Below are 17,777 nucleotides of genomic sequence, written 5' to 3' on the forward strand. Positions count from 1 at the left end.
CTTATTCTGTCACTAAAAATTAAGTAGAGCTAAATAGAGAGCGATACAAAAGAGTAGGTAACTGCTAATTATTTGTCTGCAATGAAAGAGGGCTTTTGAAGACACTGTGATTAAGCTATATGAAGCCTTTCGTGCTTCACTTATTTTAGTGAAAACTGAAAGATAACTGTACTTAGAATGAATTACAAGTTTTACAATCTTATTAAGAAGCTGTTTATTGATGATTCATCAACGTAGGAATTTAAATAGATACATCGAGTACTGTGTCCAGTTTTGGTCACCACAGTATAAGAAGGACATCGAGGTGCTGGAGCGGGTGCAGAGAAGGGCAACAAGGCTTGTGAGAGGTTTGGAAAACATGCCCTATGAAGAGCGGCTGAGGGGACTGGGTTTGTTTAGTCTGGAGAAGAGGGGGCTGAGAGGAGACCTTATTGCCCTCTACAACTACTTAAAAGGAGGCTGTAGTGAGGCTGGTGCTGGTCTCTTCTCTCTAATTACTAATGACAGGACAAGGGGAAGTGGCCTCAAGTTGCGTCAGGGTAAGTTTAGATTGGATATTCGGGGGAGGTTCTTTACTGAGCGAGTGGTGAGGCACTGGAACAGGCTGCCCAGGGAGGTGGTGGAGTCACAACCCTGGAGGTGTTTAAAAAAAAAGTAGATCTAGCACTTGGGGCTATGGTGTAGTGGTTAGGTATGCTGGGATGAAGGTTGGACTAGATGATCTTCAGAGGTCCCTTCCAACCCCGAACATTCTGTGATTCTGTGATCTTTCTCTTTTGCTTAATCAGTGATTTTATCTTTTTTTTCCCATTGATCAGACCTCTTGGTTTAAGTAATAAAATGCTGAAAAAGACTGTAACTTTTGCCTTGTATTCTTGAAGAATACTTTCCCTCTAGGAGCATCCTAGTTGGCTAATACTTGGTTAGGGTACTTTAAAACAGCTTGAAAACGTCATGTTGGTTTAGAATTAACCTAATTCGTTACTTAGTTACCGTGTTCAGTATTCTTTTTCAGCTCCCTGTTTTTAAAGATGAAGTATCTGCTACCTCTTGTGTGTCCAGTTTCAATATGTGGTTCGTTTTTTATATTTGTTTCTCAGATGCTTAGTGAAATTCAAATATTTATGCTGGGATAAAATCGTGAGACTCTTCTTTGGAATCACAGAGTTGGGGTTAGGTCCTCACATAAAGGACTGTGAACGCTCCCAGGGACTGGGCTGTGTTGTGCTTCTGGCTGCTTCTGCTTATTTAAGAAGGTCTCATGTAGCTCCGTTTGAACATTAGTCAATCTCTGAACCTTCTGCTAGCCTAGGATAGGTTTATTTATGCCTATAGCTTATTTTGTAATGTAATTACAAATGTAATTTAACTAAATATTAGAGAAGAGCATGATAGCCTTTCTTCCAAGGCAGCTCTGGTACCATTGCCCCTCTTGCAATGCTCATTTGCTCTCTCTGACCTAGGTCAGTTTTCTCCATTAATCATCTGTTCTTAAGTAGTATTGAGCATAAAGGTGGAGCTTTCTCTTTTTGCCAGGTAGGGACACTAACAAAAACAGGAACCAAAATTCGATCTCTATACCAGAGATTTGTCATTGACTTGTATTTTGAAAACTGTGATTGTTGCTTGTATAGTTACCATCCACCTCAGCTTCTTTTTTTTTCTTTTTTTTTTGTTTCTCCTTTTAATGGCCAAGATGTTTAGTGAACTATAACAAAATAGTGGGTTCTATTTTCTTGGCTCATTTTGGAAAATGTTTAGCATAAGTTGAAAACTCAATTTTTAGCAAAATGGAACTGAAAAAGTAACTGAAAGTTACTGAAAGTAACTGAAAAAGTAACGTGTTGCAGTGATTACTAAGGGATGCTACTTATTTTCAAATAACATGGTTATCATGGTAGTTGACTTAAGAATTACTGAAACTATAAATTTGTGGGATTCAGTGTTCATGTAGAATGAAAATCTTTGTAAATATGGTTGGAAATGCTCTGCAGGAAAGGAAGGGCAATGAAGACTCCTCTTTAGGACGTATGGGAATGAACTCTTGGAACTAGAGAGGAAACTTTTCCTCTGAGCAATGTCTTAACTTTGTCCACTGATGCTTCTTTCTGAGAATTAACAGTGGTCTGCACATTCCTGTCCTTTGATCTTGATGCAGCCTTGAGTTTATTCTGCTCCTGCTGTACAGGATACCATTAGAAGTCAGAATTGGTCATCAGCTACTCAGACTGTACAGGCTGCACATCTCTGGCATGAAACACCAGCCTGGATTTGAAACGAGCCAGACTGTATTTAATTGGATAATTCTGTTACCTATTTCTACCATAATATGTTTATTGCTCATCACCAAATTTTCTTCCCAAATGAAAATGTGATATGTATTACATTTCAGTGCAGTTTTTATGTTTTTATAAATATGCTAGCTGCTGAGTCAGAGCTACTCCCAGCTGCAGATTCAGTCTTGGAAAAACTTCACAAGGTGATTATACACAAGTGCTTCATCTAAAAAATGTTCTAAGTAATCAAACGTTTTCTGCATCTTAATTTCATAAAGATGGTAAAAGGAGAATTGTAAAGTGTATTTAGGGGGAGAAACCGTTCATCCCTGAAGCAGCTCCCCCAGCCTTTGCGAGAGTGCACCTGCAGTTCAGAATACCTCAAGTATTTTTATAATTTTCTGTCTGAGCTCTCGTACATAACCCTAAAATGTTCCTGGGTGCTTGTCTTCCGTGGTGAATTATACCACTCCGGTTCTGCCTTTTGGCCATTGTAGGCAGTGTGCGTAACCAGTGGTGCTGGTCTGACAACGTACTGACTTGGTGTCAGCTCAGACCCAAACTGGGCAAACTTGTAGCTTAGGAAATATTTTTTTCTTTTCTGTGTTTGTGGAGGAGTATGAGGTTGGGTTTTTTAAATGATTCATTACCAAAGTGAATGTACTGCCACTCCCTTTTTGCCAGAACAAAACCTGTTTTGCTTCCCTAGGCTATGTTTTACTGGGCCACAAGAATGTTTTCTCTGTGTTTCTGTTTTAAACCATGAGCCTCCCAGCTCAAGAGGACAACTTGTTTCATAACAATAGGGGACTGGTTAGCCAAACTTACGGGGACAGTTATTACTGAAATACAAAAGTGGAGTGGCAGTTAACATCTGTTTGGTTATTTGTAATGCAGGCAAGAAAACTTATGCAATAGCCTTTTGCCCTGAGTGGCTTCAAAAGGCAGGAGGGTGAGGGGGAAGGGAAATGAGAACTCTGAGAATTCAGCTCTGTGGTTTCTGCTATTCAGCGTCAGCTGCTTCCACCTGGTGGCAATTTGGGCAAGAATATTTTTAAAGAAGTGTTTAAAAAGCAGATGTGGCTTCTACTCTCTCTCTGTCCCCTTCAAAAAGACAAATATTTTCTTCATTTAGGTTGTGAAGCAGCAAAAGGAGTTCGTTAGGGTGACATGAAGTGTTTAATTCTCGTGAAGTAACCGAGGATTATTTTCTCCAACAGTGGCTTATCAGATACAATCATATTGGATATAATATCCAACTACTTGGTCCTTCCAAATAGAATTACAGTCCCCCTTGTCAGTGAAGTGCAGATTGCTCAGTTGCGGTTTCCTATACCAAAGGTAAGCATGTTTCTGTTCATGCTAAAAATTTGGCATTTAGGTTTTTTTCTGTAGTAGTAGCTGTTGAAGATAGGCACATCTCTGAATTTCTAAATACAGTTACTGCAGTAGTACAAGGTATTGTGAATCCAGTCACTTCAAATAATTGATTTAATAAAGTTTCATAATAATGACAAAAATTATTTTTTTGTTTTCCTAGAATCTTAAAACATATTTCTTGCTAAAGTACAGTTCAACTGTATAGACTAAAAATTAAGTAGAACATGTTTTGTGCCATCACATTAAATTACTGTTAGTACTCTTCACTTGAAAGTTTTTGCTATTTATTGCTACTCACTTCCAGTAGCGTGTCATTTCTTGATATAACTGGCATGTTTCCAGTGGCTGATGACAGTTTTTCTTTTCAGGAATCTCTTGAGTGCTAGGTCTGCTGTGTGTGATATCCCTCCATTTACAGCATATCCAAACTTGGTTTTGTGTTAAGGAAAGCATAATGGAAATTATAAAACAAACATTGCATGAATTGTGATGATATGAGAGCTTTCAGATTACTACATAAACTCATCTTTTCCTTTTTCAGGGTGTTCTAAGAATACACTTTATTGAAGCTCAGGACCTGGAGGGGAAAGATACTTACCTAAAAGGGATTGTCAAAGGAAAGTCAGATCCTTATGGAATCATCCGTGTAGGCAACCAGATATTCCAAAGCAAGGTCATTAAAGAAAATCTCAATCCGAAATGGAATGAAGTTTATGAGGTATAACCAATAAAAATACCTTGTTGTGCTTTCTGTAAAGTTGTCTCCTAAAATTTCTTTTGTTAAAGAAGGCACTCTGGGGACTTCCTCGAGGAATTTCTTCATGCTTCTCTCTAGAAGACCAAAGTTCTGTGATAAAATAGAAATTCTGTATTGATGTATATACTTTTTTGTCTAGACTAAGCATCAGTAATTCGAATAGCAGTCTAGTCTGTTAAATCCAACATTAGCAAATTGCTTCTGAAAAGCTCTTACACTTGCTCTACTCATTAAATTGCATCTTTTTTAAAAGCATTTCTTGTTGATATGTTTTAATACACAAAGGCCCTGCAGTTTTACTGTTACTACACCACTTAAAGCTAATTAGTTTTCCCATTGACATTGCTGTTTTACTGTGCTTCTAGGCCTTAGTGTATGAACATCCAGGACAGGAGCTAGAGATCGAGCTCTTTGATGAAGATCCTGATAAAGATGACTTTCTGGGAAGGTAAATGTTATGATGGAGAATATGTTTGTAGGTATTAAAAAACAAAAAGAGGAATATTTTGATACAGTCTTTTTTTTTCTTATTCTTTTTTGCATTTTATTGCAGTTGTAGTTCTGCTATATTACTGTATTTATAAATTAATTATCTTCTCAAAATTATGGTAGCAAGTAGTTCCCTAATTATTTCACATATGTAATTATATGTATATAAAGATGTACTTGTGTGTGTATATACATGTCTGTATGTTTACATTTTTTTTTTTTTTTTAAAATAAGGTAAGTATTGTGGGTACCCCAAAGTAAAACGTGGTAGGGTTGGTGGGGAATTTGTTTGGATTTTTTGGGTGTTTTTTGTTTGTTTTTTTTCCAGGACTTGTACCCTACCTACTTTAATGTTTGTAAACTAGCACTAAGTCTTAGTTATTTCTCCAGGCAAAGTTAATATAGTTAATAACTGTGTATCTTCTTCATCTTCATAGTTTTTAAATGGCTAGCTCACAGTTTATTTTTCTCTAAGAGTTGATGAAAGAAAAAAAATGTTGCTGTAATGCTTTCGCAAACATGACTCACTCTTCAATTCCATAGGCCTACCGTTAGCGTTTACCCATAAACATTTCAGGGTTTTAGTCAGCTTCTTTCTCCAGTAATTTGTCACCTTTATTTCTTGCAGAGTTTTGGAGCTTCCCATTGTTGCTTTCCATACAGAGTAGAACTCCCTTATCTTTCCAGCTCCTTCTCTCTTAACAGAAGCAACAGTACCTACTTCTCTTCTCATTAAAATAAAGAAGTAGGTGGTACAAAGGCTTCTTTTCTTTGCACTTCCCTAATCTTACACTGAAGTGGTGGGGGGGAAAGTGGCAGGATGTGTACATCTGCACTAATAAGATAAAAAGCCACGACAAACCATGCACTGGCATGCAGTTGTCTGCCTTGTTTAATTTTTAGCAGATTCCCTGGTACATTTTTTAGCTTGTGTGAACTAGAACTCTTCCAGACAATGCCAAAGCATGAATTTGGTCATAGCGTATGTCCAGGGGCTACTTCCAGTGGGTAGTTTGATTGTGGTCACTGTTTTGAGAGTTTGGTCATGTATATGAGTGCCCTATCATGCCAGTTGTCCTCATAGCTTCAAAATGGGCTCTACTATAGACATATTTTCTATGCATTCATCTTTGTTTAGGCATTTCATTCCCTACTTCTTCCTCTCTTAGTGGCTAAAAACCCAGTATTCTGCTCTTTTGATCTTGGTGGAAGCCTGGATACTCGGCAAGCACAGAGTGGGGTTTGAGTTCTGTATTACATTTGGTTTGCTTCTTGACTAAAGTACTGATCTCTAATTTTTTTTTTCTTTTTTTCTAGTTTGATGATAGATTTAATTGAAGTTGAAAAGGAGCGTCTTCTAGATGAGGTAAATGTTCAATAAGTTACAGTTAAAAAAAAACCCAGCTATGTATGTTCAATACATAGTTGTTCCTGTATTATCTTTTCTTTTCCTGGGAATAGTTCCTATATGTGCATGAATAACCTGAATTGTTGAAATCTGAAAAATAATGCCATTCATCTTCTGTCTTAGGGTTTTAACATTATTAGTATGTAAACGCAAAAAAACAGTAACATATGTTTAGTGAGAGCTTTCTCTTGCAGGAGAATAACTGCCTGGTTTAACTGTTTATTATACTTAGCATACTAATTTTTGTTCTATATGTAAGAGAGATTTTATAGTGATGTTATGCAGGCTTTTTATTTCCAGAACATCTTCACAGAAATTAAAGAGTTCTCTTGGTATTTTAAAAATACTTTTACTATATAACATAGAGGTTTGCATAGCTAGTGTTGTTATTCTGTGTTGTAAAATTTTGTGTGAAATAGGATGCTTTAAACAATGAATCAGATCTTTTCAGGTTATGCTGACTTCCTGAAGAGTCAATTGCAATCATGTATTTGTTTGGTATCAGATTATTTCACATTACTTTTTTGACTTCTAGTGGTTTACTTTGGATGAAGTGTCCAAAGGAAAATTGCATTTAAAACTGGAATGGCTCACATTGATGCCAACTGCTGAAAATCTAGACAAGGTATTAAAGGAACTCATTACTTTTATTCTCATCTTGATTGTTGTGGGGTGTTTTTTGTTGTGCATTCTTGTTTTGTTTTTTGTTAACCATGTAAGTAATTTAATAATCTAGCTGTTGTGAATTCGGATAAATGTGTAACTTTATTCCAAGCTTTTTTTCTTTAGAAATCCCAAACCAGTCATAACTGTGAATGTACTCTTGTGGCATGAGATTTTAAAGTGCTTTCATCGGCCTCTTCTCTTAATGTATGTTTTGAGAATATCTGCTAAAATTTCATTAGCCTGAAAGATAAAGCTGGATATAATACTATACTCCGGTCGGTCTAAAAAAATACTAATTATGAAATGGGGTGGAAGTTTCCGTAAAAATGGGTTTGGAATATCTACACGATTCTTGAAAACTTACTACTTATGCTTCATAGCATGCATTTGTAAATGGATGCATTCTGGGAGATACTTTTAAAATATTTTTCAGGAGTGGGACAGAAATAATACTGCTATCTGATTTTCAAAAAGGCTTACGGTATGTTTTGTGGTCCAGGTGCTAACAAGCATTAGAGCTGATAAAGACCAAGCCAACGATGGGCTTTCTTCTGCATTGCTTATTCTCTATTTGGACTCAGCAAGAAACCTGCCCGTAAGTTATATTCTGATGGAGACCCTTTTGTCGTGGTTATCTCTCGCGTACTTCCAGCATGTCTTGCTTGGTAGTATGGCACTGCTTTACTAACACACATTATGCCATGTTTTCTATACTTCTTCTCATTTCAAAACGTGTAATGTAAGGTCCACATTTCTGGTAGTATAGTGTTATAGATACATACATTTGAAAAACATTACTCTTTAATCAGCGTGATTTTTCTTTAGAGAATGCTCCTTTCCTGGACTTGAAAGGCTGAATGTTTTTATTACACAGTGTTTTCCGTAAATAATATGGGATTAGCATGAGTAACTTTAAGGAACTAACTGGGAAAAAGCCCACTTCCTTGAGTTCAGGTAAACTTGCTTGCTTTGGTTTAGGGAATCTGTGGTAGATTTGAAGGTACTGAAGCCTTCATCATCGAATTTTATACTAAGTGTTTGATGTTACAGTGGCAGAATACTTGTATGAGGTTTCTGTCAGGTTGTCATTTGGAGTGTTGTTTATTTGCTTGTGCAAAACATGAAACCAGAAAAATTACTGTCATTATATGGGACTGTGAAATATCTTGTTTGTGCCAAGCATAGACTGTTTTGTAGTTTGTGTCAGGTTAGTAAAGTACTATTTCTGGGTGTAAATGATAGCAGTAATAAAGTAAATGTTATAAATAAATACATGAAGCATAACACTGAGGTTTTCTGGTTTTCAGCATTGCTATTAGATGAGAAATTCTGGAAGTGTTGACTAAAATATTAATCAGAGAATAAAGTTTTCAAGCCTCAGATTTATTTATTTTTTACATGCATTTTTGCCCCTCAAACTTAAGCTAAAATGCTACATTAAACAATGGTAACAAATGAAACTTGAGTAGACTAAACAAATTACATCACTGACTAGTGATTTCTTGGCTGTTTCAAGGTGCATAAACTAGTATTTGGAAGTAATGTTTATAGATTATTTTAAAAACTAAAAAGTTGAGCACATCTGAAATTGTCTTGCATTATTTTTTTAACCTCATTGTATCCAATCGTAGCCACAATTTTCAATTCTTTTTTCCATACAACTCTACTTCCCTATATTAATTAGCTCCTAGAGAAGATGCTCAAAGAGACTTTGTCATAAGTTCAGCTTTTTACCTTCCTGTTTTAAACAAATATTCTGTAACAGTGTCTCCCCACTTCAGAAAGGTTACACTGCAAGTTTTCAGTTTTACCGACTTTTGGGGATGGTATTTTAATTTCAGCATCTTAATCAGTACTTCTAATCAGTAGATCTCTAAACTCTAGGGCACAGAAATGGGAAATTCCTTGCACAGACTTGACCAGTTAGAAAATTGGGAAACAAGATCCCAAATTTCTTACTGCTGTGTGTGATGTTGTCTACAGTACCAGATTGTCTGGGTGGGTTGAGAATAAGAGTGCTTTTAGTGTGAGACTTGTTTCCTGCTTAACCCTCTTTTTTTTTTTTCCCCTTGCTCTACCAGCCCAGAAAAGCAGTTGTTACAAATGACTCACTATTTAACTTCAAGTCATTTTCTTTTCAGAAATGTGTTATAAAGAATACGATAGAAAGTGACATTGAACATTTGAAAATTCCATTTACAAGCTTATAACAGTAAAATAGTGTGTTGAATTGAAGTAGTCCAAAACCACATATATAAAGGCTTCACAGTTAGGAGAGGGGAAAAAATGTCATGAAAAGACTTCTTCATGCAGGAGACCTGAAAATATTCTTATAGATTCTATAAAGCCAATGCTTAGATAATATCACAGAGCTCCTAGACAAGCTGCAGTGAATTATAGCAAATACAGGGGATTTTATATTCATTTGATCGTAATATGGAACAACATTTACAAGACTGAACATGAAAGTCTGCCAGATTCTCATGTTCATGTTAATTTGTAGGGCTCATGTAGTGTAATAACAAAATTAATCTCTCTTAGATTGCTTGTATTTATGAGGAACAAAAGGTTCGTAGAGAATGAAGTGTTAAAATGACATGACCCTTATTAGTAGTTTTGAAGACTTTTTTCCAAACTTTAATGTTACAGCTGAAGTATTTTCTAGATTAATTAGTACTTTTTATTACCTTCAAAATTACGTTAGTACTTATCACTGGTACATTTTAGATCTTGTCATCAGCCTTGTTTTGTTTGAGTTACAGTGGATAATCCCCAGCAAAGGCATTTGTTTTGCACAGATGCATCATAGTTTTGCATTTCTGAGACACTGGGATGGTTTATGAGAAATTTGTTTCCAGTGAAATGGAAACGTTGTAGAAGGCTGGTCTCTAAATTTACTTAGCTGGATCTGCCATATAAATCTGAACTACCAAGAGTAAACTTGACAAGTGGGTTAATGTATTTGAATAATTAATAGAATCAAAGCAAACCACTTTTTTTTTCTTCCTGCACTGCAGAAAGTCATTTAACATATGAAACTATTTGTAATGACAAATATTTACTTACTTTTTGTTATCTGCTGTTTTCTCTTGAATCCTTTGACTGTTTTCCTTAACTTTTTTGTGTAGTAAAGCTGCTTATGCATTCATTCTGCCACAATCCCATCACTCTGCTTTCTCCTTCCATTTCCATCTTCCTAAGAGTATCTACGAGGGAAACTTTGGGTGTGGATACTTAAAAGAGAGGAGAGCATCGGGACTAGTCTTTTGTGAAAACACTACCTCACTCTATAGAGCACTATTTGTGAGTTCTCTGGTATTATTTGTATTGTACCTTTTATCTGCCAGAGTGTGGATTAGTGCTACTAAAGCCACTCACTCTAGTGGAATGAGAGCATGCAATTTGTTTTGCTGCATGGTTTCAACAAGTGTGCATTGTTTTTGTGCTATTTTGATTGCATTTTAAAGGCTACTTAAATTTCATTGATCAGCATATCATTGGGTAAGTAATTGACTTTTTGTGATTAAAAACCCAAGATAAGTTTGTTGTAAAAGCTCTTACATTAAACTTAAATTGCTGATTCATTGAGAAATAAAATGCATACTATACTAGCACCGCTCTGTGCTGCTGAATTGTTGGCTTTTATTTCAAAGAAATTAAACTCTTAAATATTCCAATAAACATCCCTGAGATTTCTTTAAAAGGTGATGCACTCACTGTTTCTAAGAACTTGCAACCTCTCTACACTGGTTCAAGTATTGCTTTAAAAATGGGTGTGGTTGTTTGTGCTCCCCAAACTATAAATTCCCTTGTAAATTCTACTTCACTCCATGATGCTCCTTGTTTTGCAAATTCCCAAGTGCCTTTTCTTTTTTTCAAATTTGTCTGTAGTCAGGAAAATCCAGGCTAGGGAAAAACGCCAATTCATATTTTTTTGCATGAATTTAGTGTTACAAGGTTATTACAAACTGGTGAGCCTCTGCATAGCTTACATTTAAATCTGTAAACACAACTTTGGTATCTTCAAAAAGTATGAGAATCTGTTCAGAATAAGAACCCCTTTGCCAGAGAGAGATGGGTATGCCATTGTAGGCTGTGCAGATATATTTGTTGCTGGCTGGCTACTTTTGGCTCATATTGTAAACCCTGATTTTAAAAAAGACTTCCCCCCCGTCCCCTCCAAATCCCAACGAAACTCTTTTCTGTGTTACTTCAGTTAGTTTCCGTGTATAAGTTCATCTGAAAGTGTCAAAAATGTTACCTCCCTTACCAAATCTTGTTAAAATTTAGTGAACAGGAAAAAGAACTCATAAGCTATGGTTCAGTTATCTTTATTAAGACTAATAAGTATTTTCTGTTTCTTTTAGTTATAAAAATACTAGATGCATTGTAAAAATAGTAATTAAAAAAAGAATCAAAACACTTGAGAGAGGGTGTAGCTGTAACATTTTTGTTGATCTTAGGGTCTTTGCATTAGGATGTGTCTTCTACATATAACAGCATCTATTTAGACACTGGACAAAACTTTCCAAATCCCCAAAGCGATTTCTGAGTCACAGTGGAGAAACAACCTTTTTCACATATCCAAGCCTGGATTTCTTTCAACAGCACTGTTAATTGCCTTGTTCTGCAGTTGCACGGGTGTTAGTCTTGCAGCAAGCAGGAGGATGAGATTTATAGCTGGAGGCCAGGAGGGAGGAGAGGAATGTAGTGGCCGGGAGGTAATGTAACAGCCTCAGCAGTCATAAACCTGCATCTTGTTTTCAGGGCCTCTTGAAACACAAAGTTTTGCACAAACATTTGCACTTGTGGATTCAGAAATCTAACTGACTGGGGAGGAGTGTGTGTTAAAAAGGGGGCTCACTTTAAATTGGGAGAGGAAAATCCAATGCCCTGAGTACTTTCTTTTCCTTTCTGGACAGTTTTATTGACTGCTGGGAACCTAGATTCATGACACCTAATTCAGAGATTTACCCGTCTAAATCTGATTTATCTGAAGTTAAAGTATGAATAGTGTTCTTAGCATAATTTCCAAAAATAAGTAATCCTAGTTTTATGATACATTATCATCAGTTCATAACAATTTTTCTTTTAATTTAGTGTCTTTATGACATGAATTTTCTATATTTTAAATTGGCTCTTATGGATCACTGACTGGATGCACTCATGGGTTTAGAAACTTCTTCTAAATCCCCATTTTAACCCCAAGCAACCCTTACTGAGTCAACAAATTAATGAGTTGTACTCCAAAGCATACTGAATTAGGATCTGGCTTAGTAACAAAACAGCTTGTTAGCTGCAGAGCACTGTATGGGCTTGTTGTTGGGATTTACTGCAAATGTCACTGGCTGTTACAGACTGCTAGCCTGAAATCTGATTTATTCCACCGTGTCAGTCGCCAGTATAGCTCTGGGATAGCCGTCCTCTTCTCCTATAACTACCTGCAAAGATGCTTAGAACCAGAGCAAGACATTTTTGTCACCCAAGGCAACATGTTTTCTTGGCTTTTTATAGTGAATACTCCCTCTTCTTCTCCTAGTCCCCTCCCACCTTTCAGCCACTGTCCTCATTGACCTGCAGCTCCTTCCCTTGAAAGCTGCAGTTTGATTTAAACATTTATGCCCCAGCTGATGCCCCGCTTGGCCTGGCCTTGCTATGATTCCAGAGGAATTGAGATGTGTTCAATATCCAGGAATTGTTGGTTGCCTGCCTTTATAATTGATCACATAGGTTTGCTTTCGACTTTTAAAATTCTTTGAAATAATAATATAGGGAGAAAAAAAAGCTGTGTATTGAGTATGCAGGTGCAAATGTGAAGGAAAGCTGGGCAGTAAGTTGAGGGGCAGTTTAGGATTCAAAATGATCTTGATGAGTTGCAGATATGATCTGAAAAAATAAGGTACTTTTCCATAGAGGATGAAAGTAGTTGTACAGAAATAGATCATAGAATCACAGAATGGCCTAGGCTGGAAGGGACCTTAGAGATCATCTAGTGCAACCTCCCTGTCATGGGTAGGGACGCCTCTCAACTACATCAGGCTACTCAAGGCTCCGTCCAACTTGGCCTTGAACACCTCCAGGGAGGGGGCAGCCACAACATCTCTGGGCAATTTGTTCCAAAGTCTTGCCGCCCGCGTACTGAAGAATTTCTTCCTAAGGTCCAATCTAAATCTATTCTCCTTCAACTTAAACCCATTTCCCCTTGTCCTATCAGTGGACACTCTTGTAAAAAGTGCCTCCCCAGCCTTCCTGTAGGTTCCCTTCAGGTATTGGAAGGCATGATTTCTAGTTGTGCTCCTTCATACTGTTTTGAAAGACAAACACCAGACCATGTATTGGAAAAATATCCTGTAATAGGTTTGGAATAATCCTTCTATTCTATTTAGCCATTACTAAGGCCCTGATTTTGGCCACAGCAATTTAAGATCTGGAGGAGAGCAGTGATGATAAGGAGAAAGCCAGTGAATGTGGCTAGCAGAGGAAGAGAGCCTTAGGGAGTAAGGATGAGGATGCAAGTGATACAAGGCTGCTGCAAACTAAATGCTTTTTTCCTATATGTTAGAAAACAAGAAACAGTGCTTAAACTCCAGCAAGGAACATTGCTGTTGGGCATTAGTTTTTTTTCTGACAAAAAGAATAGTTAAACGTTGAGATTGGTATGTCTGGGTCTATTGTGCAGTCTCTATCTCTGAAGGTCTTTAAGTACAGTATTAGGTCCTTAATGGATCAGATGAGCAATTGTGGAAGAATCCTTAATTTTAAGAATAATAATGATTTAAAAAGTCCCACAAAACCAGCCAAATATTATTTCTGGTTTTCTCCAGTTTCATCATATCGTAGGTTCATTCTGAAATAGAAATTTTAAAGCTGAATGCCATGATTCTCATCATATATTTTGGCCAGCTTCAGGATATAGCATTATAAAAGGAAATGTAAAGAAATATTTCTGCATAAAGGTTAAAGCTCTTTTGATATTTTAGTTCACTTTTGGATTTGAATTTCACAAAGGCATTTCTTTCAGTAGAGCATTAATAATACAAGTTTCTATACATAAACCAGCATGTTTTAAAAGGCCATTATATTTTTTATTGTTGTTGCCCCACACTACACCAGAATTCTCCCTTAAAATAAAAATTTGTGCTTACAGAAAAAGCCAGCTATAAGTAAACTAACTTGAAGTTTCTTTTATTTCAAAATCGTATTTCCTGGAATTATTTCTTACGCGTTGAATGCAAATTTTCTGTAACATTTTTGTACTTTACATGCATCACTTCGAGAACAATTTATTATTTTTAAAATACAAAATTTGCTTAATTAATGGAAAATAGTCAGCAATTTTGTCCCACTAAATCAGTTTGAGTTCCTATTGTTAGTGTAGTTGAATGTCTTAATTCAACTGAGTAAAGTAGTAGAGCTTCATTCTAGTTAGCATGCAGTGTTTGTGGTGTTCATCTGCTGAAGAGGCTCAACCAGCTTCTGTTTTTATAATTATCTGGGTCCTATCAATATGTTTAGCATTGTAATTTCTACCATAAAAGGACTTCTTCACATAATTACTTGACTTATCTTTGGAGAAGCTTCTATTTACTTCACCAAATTTGAAAAAGGTTCATGCAGAAGGCAGTCTGTAGGACATCAGGCATTCAGTAAGAACTATTTTGTGAAACTTTCTTACTATGGTAAAAAAAAAAATTGAAAGGGAAATGTAAGTGGACTCCAAGTGACCGTCCATATTAGTTTAATGCAGAATTCAAACATTCAGAGAGAATAAGAAGGGGGGAAAAAAGACTTTGTCAGACTTTTTGTTGTTGTCATTCCTTTGTTGTTTGTTTGAAAGATTTTGGTTTGGTTTTGTTTTTTTAAGGTTTATTTGGTTTTCCCTGCTTTGTCCTGTGTCATAATTAATTAACCTAGTGAAATTGCTTCATTGCATGACTTATTAACACTTCCTATGTTCATTCTTTCCTGACTTAAAAGCATAATCCATTAGAATTTAACCCTGATGGCTTGAAGAAGGCTGCTGTTCAGAAAGCCCTAAAGGTAAAACTGATATGGTTGTCCATTTAAGGTCACAAAAGTAATTGCAGGCGTTTGTGCATTTCCAACACTTCTCTTCCAACAGTGGATGGAATTTCTGTTGCCAGGTATATCTATAGTGCAATTCCAATTTACTTAAATTTGATTTCAGTAACTGATAATAAAGACATTGGTAAAATACTGTGGTCTGTGGTAATCTGAATTTTAGATCAGTTGAGTGGAATGTAGACTGCTTTAGAAAACTGGGGGAGAAAACAGTCCTGAGAACTACTTTGAAGTAGTAACTGAAGAACAAAGCTGACATGAAAGCTAAGACATCTTTTAGAAACTGGGTGATGCTTTATCGGTCATCTCTAAATGACAAACCAATAAAATCAGTCTCCGAGATGTTTTTGAGATGTTTTTGTTTCTGCTAGGTGTTTTTAGAAGGCTTTACATCTTTCATATTAAAGCTAAGTAAATTTAGCCCATTTTTTTGATATGGAAGACATAGAATTGAGAGGCAAACTTGGAAGGCATAAACCAAGTTCTCAGGCGGAGGAACTTGGACGAGAGGCAGTCTCTGACTGTCAGCAGCAGGTGTCAGAGGTGCACTCTATGTGTGTGTACATATTACTGCCTATTTAGCATGAATTAAAATTATTAATTGGTACATATCGGCGCAAGCAACAGGGCTTTTTATCAACTTCTGTAGCTTCAGGAACCTTTCTATAGACAAGGGAAAAATGAAGCGTGTAACCTACCATTTTAAGCACCATTGGTTGGAGTGTAACCTGACCTTCTTTCTGTTCTTTAAATCTTTGCCTTCTGTTGTCTTTGAGAGATATTTCCAGTTAGAAATCATGAAAAAAACCAAATGCGGCGTTCATCCAAGAAAGGAGTGCTTTCTTAACAGCTTCTTTTCTGCAGGGAAGTATGGCTAAAAGCAGTTTGTCACATTAAAGTCAAGTAGTATTAGTGGAAGTATGATGTGCAAAATATAAGTTCAGATCCAAAAATATCTAAAATATGCACATTCTTAATTCAAAATTATAAAATATTTGAATCAACGGGTTGTCATTGTGACCTTACATACATTAGGTAGATTTTAACTAACTTTCTGTTTACATACCTGATCTGTACAATTTCCTACATGATACAATTCAAAGTTTGTTATTAACCGTGTATACTATACTTTCTAGGCCTTTTAAACTGCATTAACACCTGCTTGAGATGATTAACTTTCATGTCTAACTTTTCTTTCTGACTTAAATTTTTGATAGGAGAATTTAAAATTTGTAGAAGAAACACATAGTTTGGAATATCCCTTTGATTCTAAACTGCTGTTTATTTTCACAGTTTGATGTAATGCAATACAGCTGGTGAGCAAGGCTCAAATATGGCAGGTGGTTGATTCTCTTTATTAGAGTATTTGGTAAACTGTAGAAATATACATCATGTGCATTATAGTGCACCTTCCTCCCCAAACAGAAAAGGGGGAAATACCAATATTCTGACTTTACATCCAATTTAATAAGACTACTGCAATGGAAATAAAGCAAGCTTTCTGAGTTTATGTTTTCTCCATATCTTCCATCCGCATGCAATATTCATTTTGCAATTTTAACTGTGCTTCATTGGCTTTGGGAGTTGTAATGATCATTAAAGAATAAGAATTTACCAATTTCATTCAAAGAAAATGGAATCTAAAACTCCTACTTATTTGTAGCATTTTGCTTCAGCATATTTAGAGTAGCTAGATGCCTTCATGTTAATGTGTTCTCCAGTTACTGAGAATAATAGATAAGCATATAGTAGAATGCATATGATTCGTATTTTTAAAATGCAAACATTTAAGTTGGAGAGGATAAAGGTTTTGCTTTATTCTGAAGGCAAAGCTTTTGCTTTTTCTTTACCAGTCAGGAAAGAAAATGAACAGCAATCCCAACCCACTTGTTTTGCTGTCAGTTGGACACAAGGCACAGGAGAGTAAGGTAAGTTCCTACTCTTTATATTTGGCTCTGTCTACAAACATTTGATGGCTCTGTGTGCTTGGCACTGGCTGTTAGTGCCAGAACTGAAATCTCCAACAAGACACAAGGATTGAATGAGTGCTTACACAATTTCAACTGTCTGTGAGTAGAGACCAGGTTTTTAGCTATTTGTAGATGTCCTTCCACAGTAGGTTCTGATCTGCAGCTGGGATTCCTGCAGTAGTGGTTATATAAATAACAGTATGGGCAAATAACAGGCTTCAAAATACTGATCAAGATTTGAAAATTTACAGAACCACAGAGTTAGAGAAATGCCCAGGTCGAAAAGGACCACGGAAGGCCATTTACTTGAACCTTCTACTTAGAGGAGGACCTTAGATTGGTCAGAATGCTGTGTAGCTCTCAGGAGCTCATAGTTTAGCCAGGCTACTTTATATCTGCTGCTTTTTCTGCTTTGAGGCATGGACCTCTTTTGAGCTTCTTTGTCCTCCAAGGTGTAGACACTTACGGAATCCCTTCTAACAGTTCCTAGAGCAAATTGAAATCTGCTTTTCTGAAGTCCAAGGCTTTTATTCTGCTCTTTGTTTTCCTCATGCCCCTTAGGATCTTAAGCTCTGTGATCTTATGGTCACTGTAGCCAAGGCTGCTGTTGACAGTCACATCTGTAAACCAACATTCCTCAGTTGTTAGTAGTAGATTCAGAACACTCCTCCTAGTCAACAAATTCAGCAATTGAGACGAACTGTAATGCAACAGCGTATGTTTTTGTAACACAAACTGAAAATTGCTTG

The 17,777-nt window shown here is 36.4% G+C and overlaps 1 protein-coding gene across 1 annotated transcript in view; it reads left to right on the forward strand.

The window, feature by feature from the left end:
• ESYT2 (extended synaptotagmin-like protein 2) overlaps positions 1 to 17,777 on the forward strand; it is a 52,525-nt gene that overhangs the window by 26,423 nt on the left and 8,325 nt on the right. Inside the window, exons 8-15 of the mRNA XM_009868626.1 lie at positions 3,497 to 3,617; positions 4,198 to 4,374; positions 4,779 to 4,861; positions 6,220 to 6,268; positions 6,846 to 6,935; positions 7,476 to 7,571; positions 14,954 to 15,016; positions 16,912 to 16,986. Coding sequence (XP_009866928.1) covers positions 3,497 to 3,617; positions 4,198 to 4,374; positions 4,779 to 4,861; positions 6,220 to 6,268; positions 6,846 to 6,935; positions 7,476 to 7,571; positions 14,954 to 15,016; positions 16,912 to 16,986 — 754 coding nt within the window. The remainder of the gene's footprint in view (positions 1 to 3,496; positions 3,618 to 4,197; positions 4,375 to 4,778; positions 4,862 to 6,219; positions 6,269 to 6,845; positions 6,936 to 7,475; positions 7,572 to 14,953; positions 15,017 to 16,911; positions 16,987 to 17,777) is intronic.

The sequence above is a fragment of the Apaloderma vittatum genome, unplaced genomic scaffold (assembly GCF_000703405.1).
Source record: "Apaloderma vittatum isolate BGI_N311 unplaced genomic scaffold, ASM70340v1 scaffold1084, whole genome shotgun sequence".
Lineage (NCBI taxonomy): Eukaryota > Metazoa > Chordata > Aves > Trogoniformes > Trogonidae > Apaloderma > Apaloderma vittatum.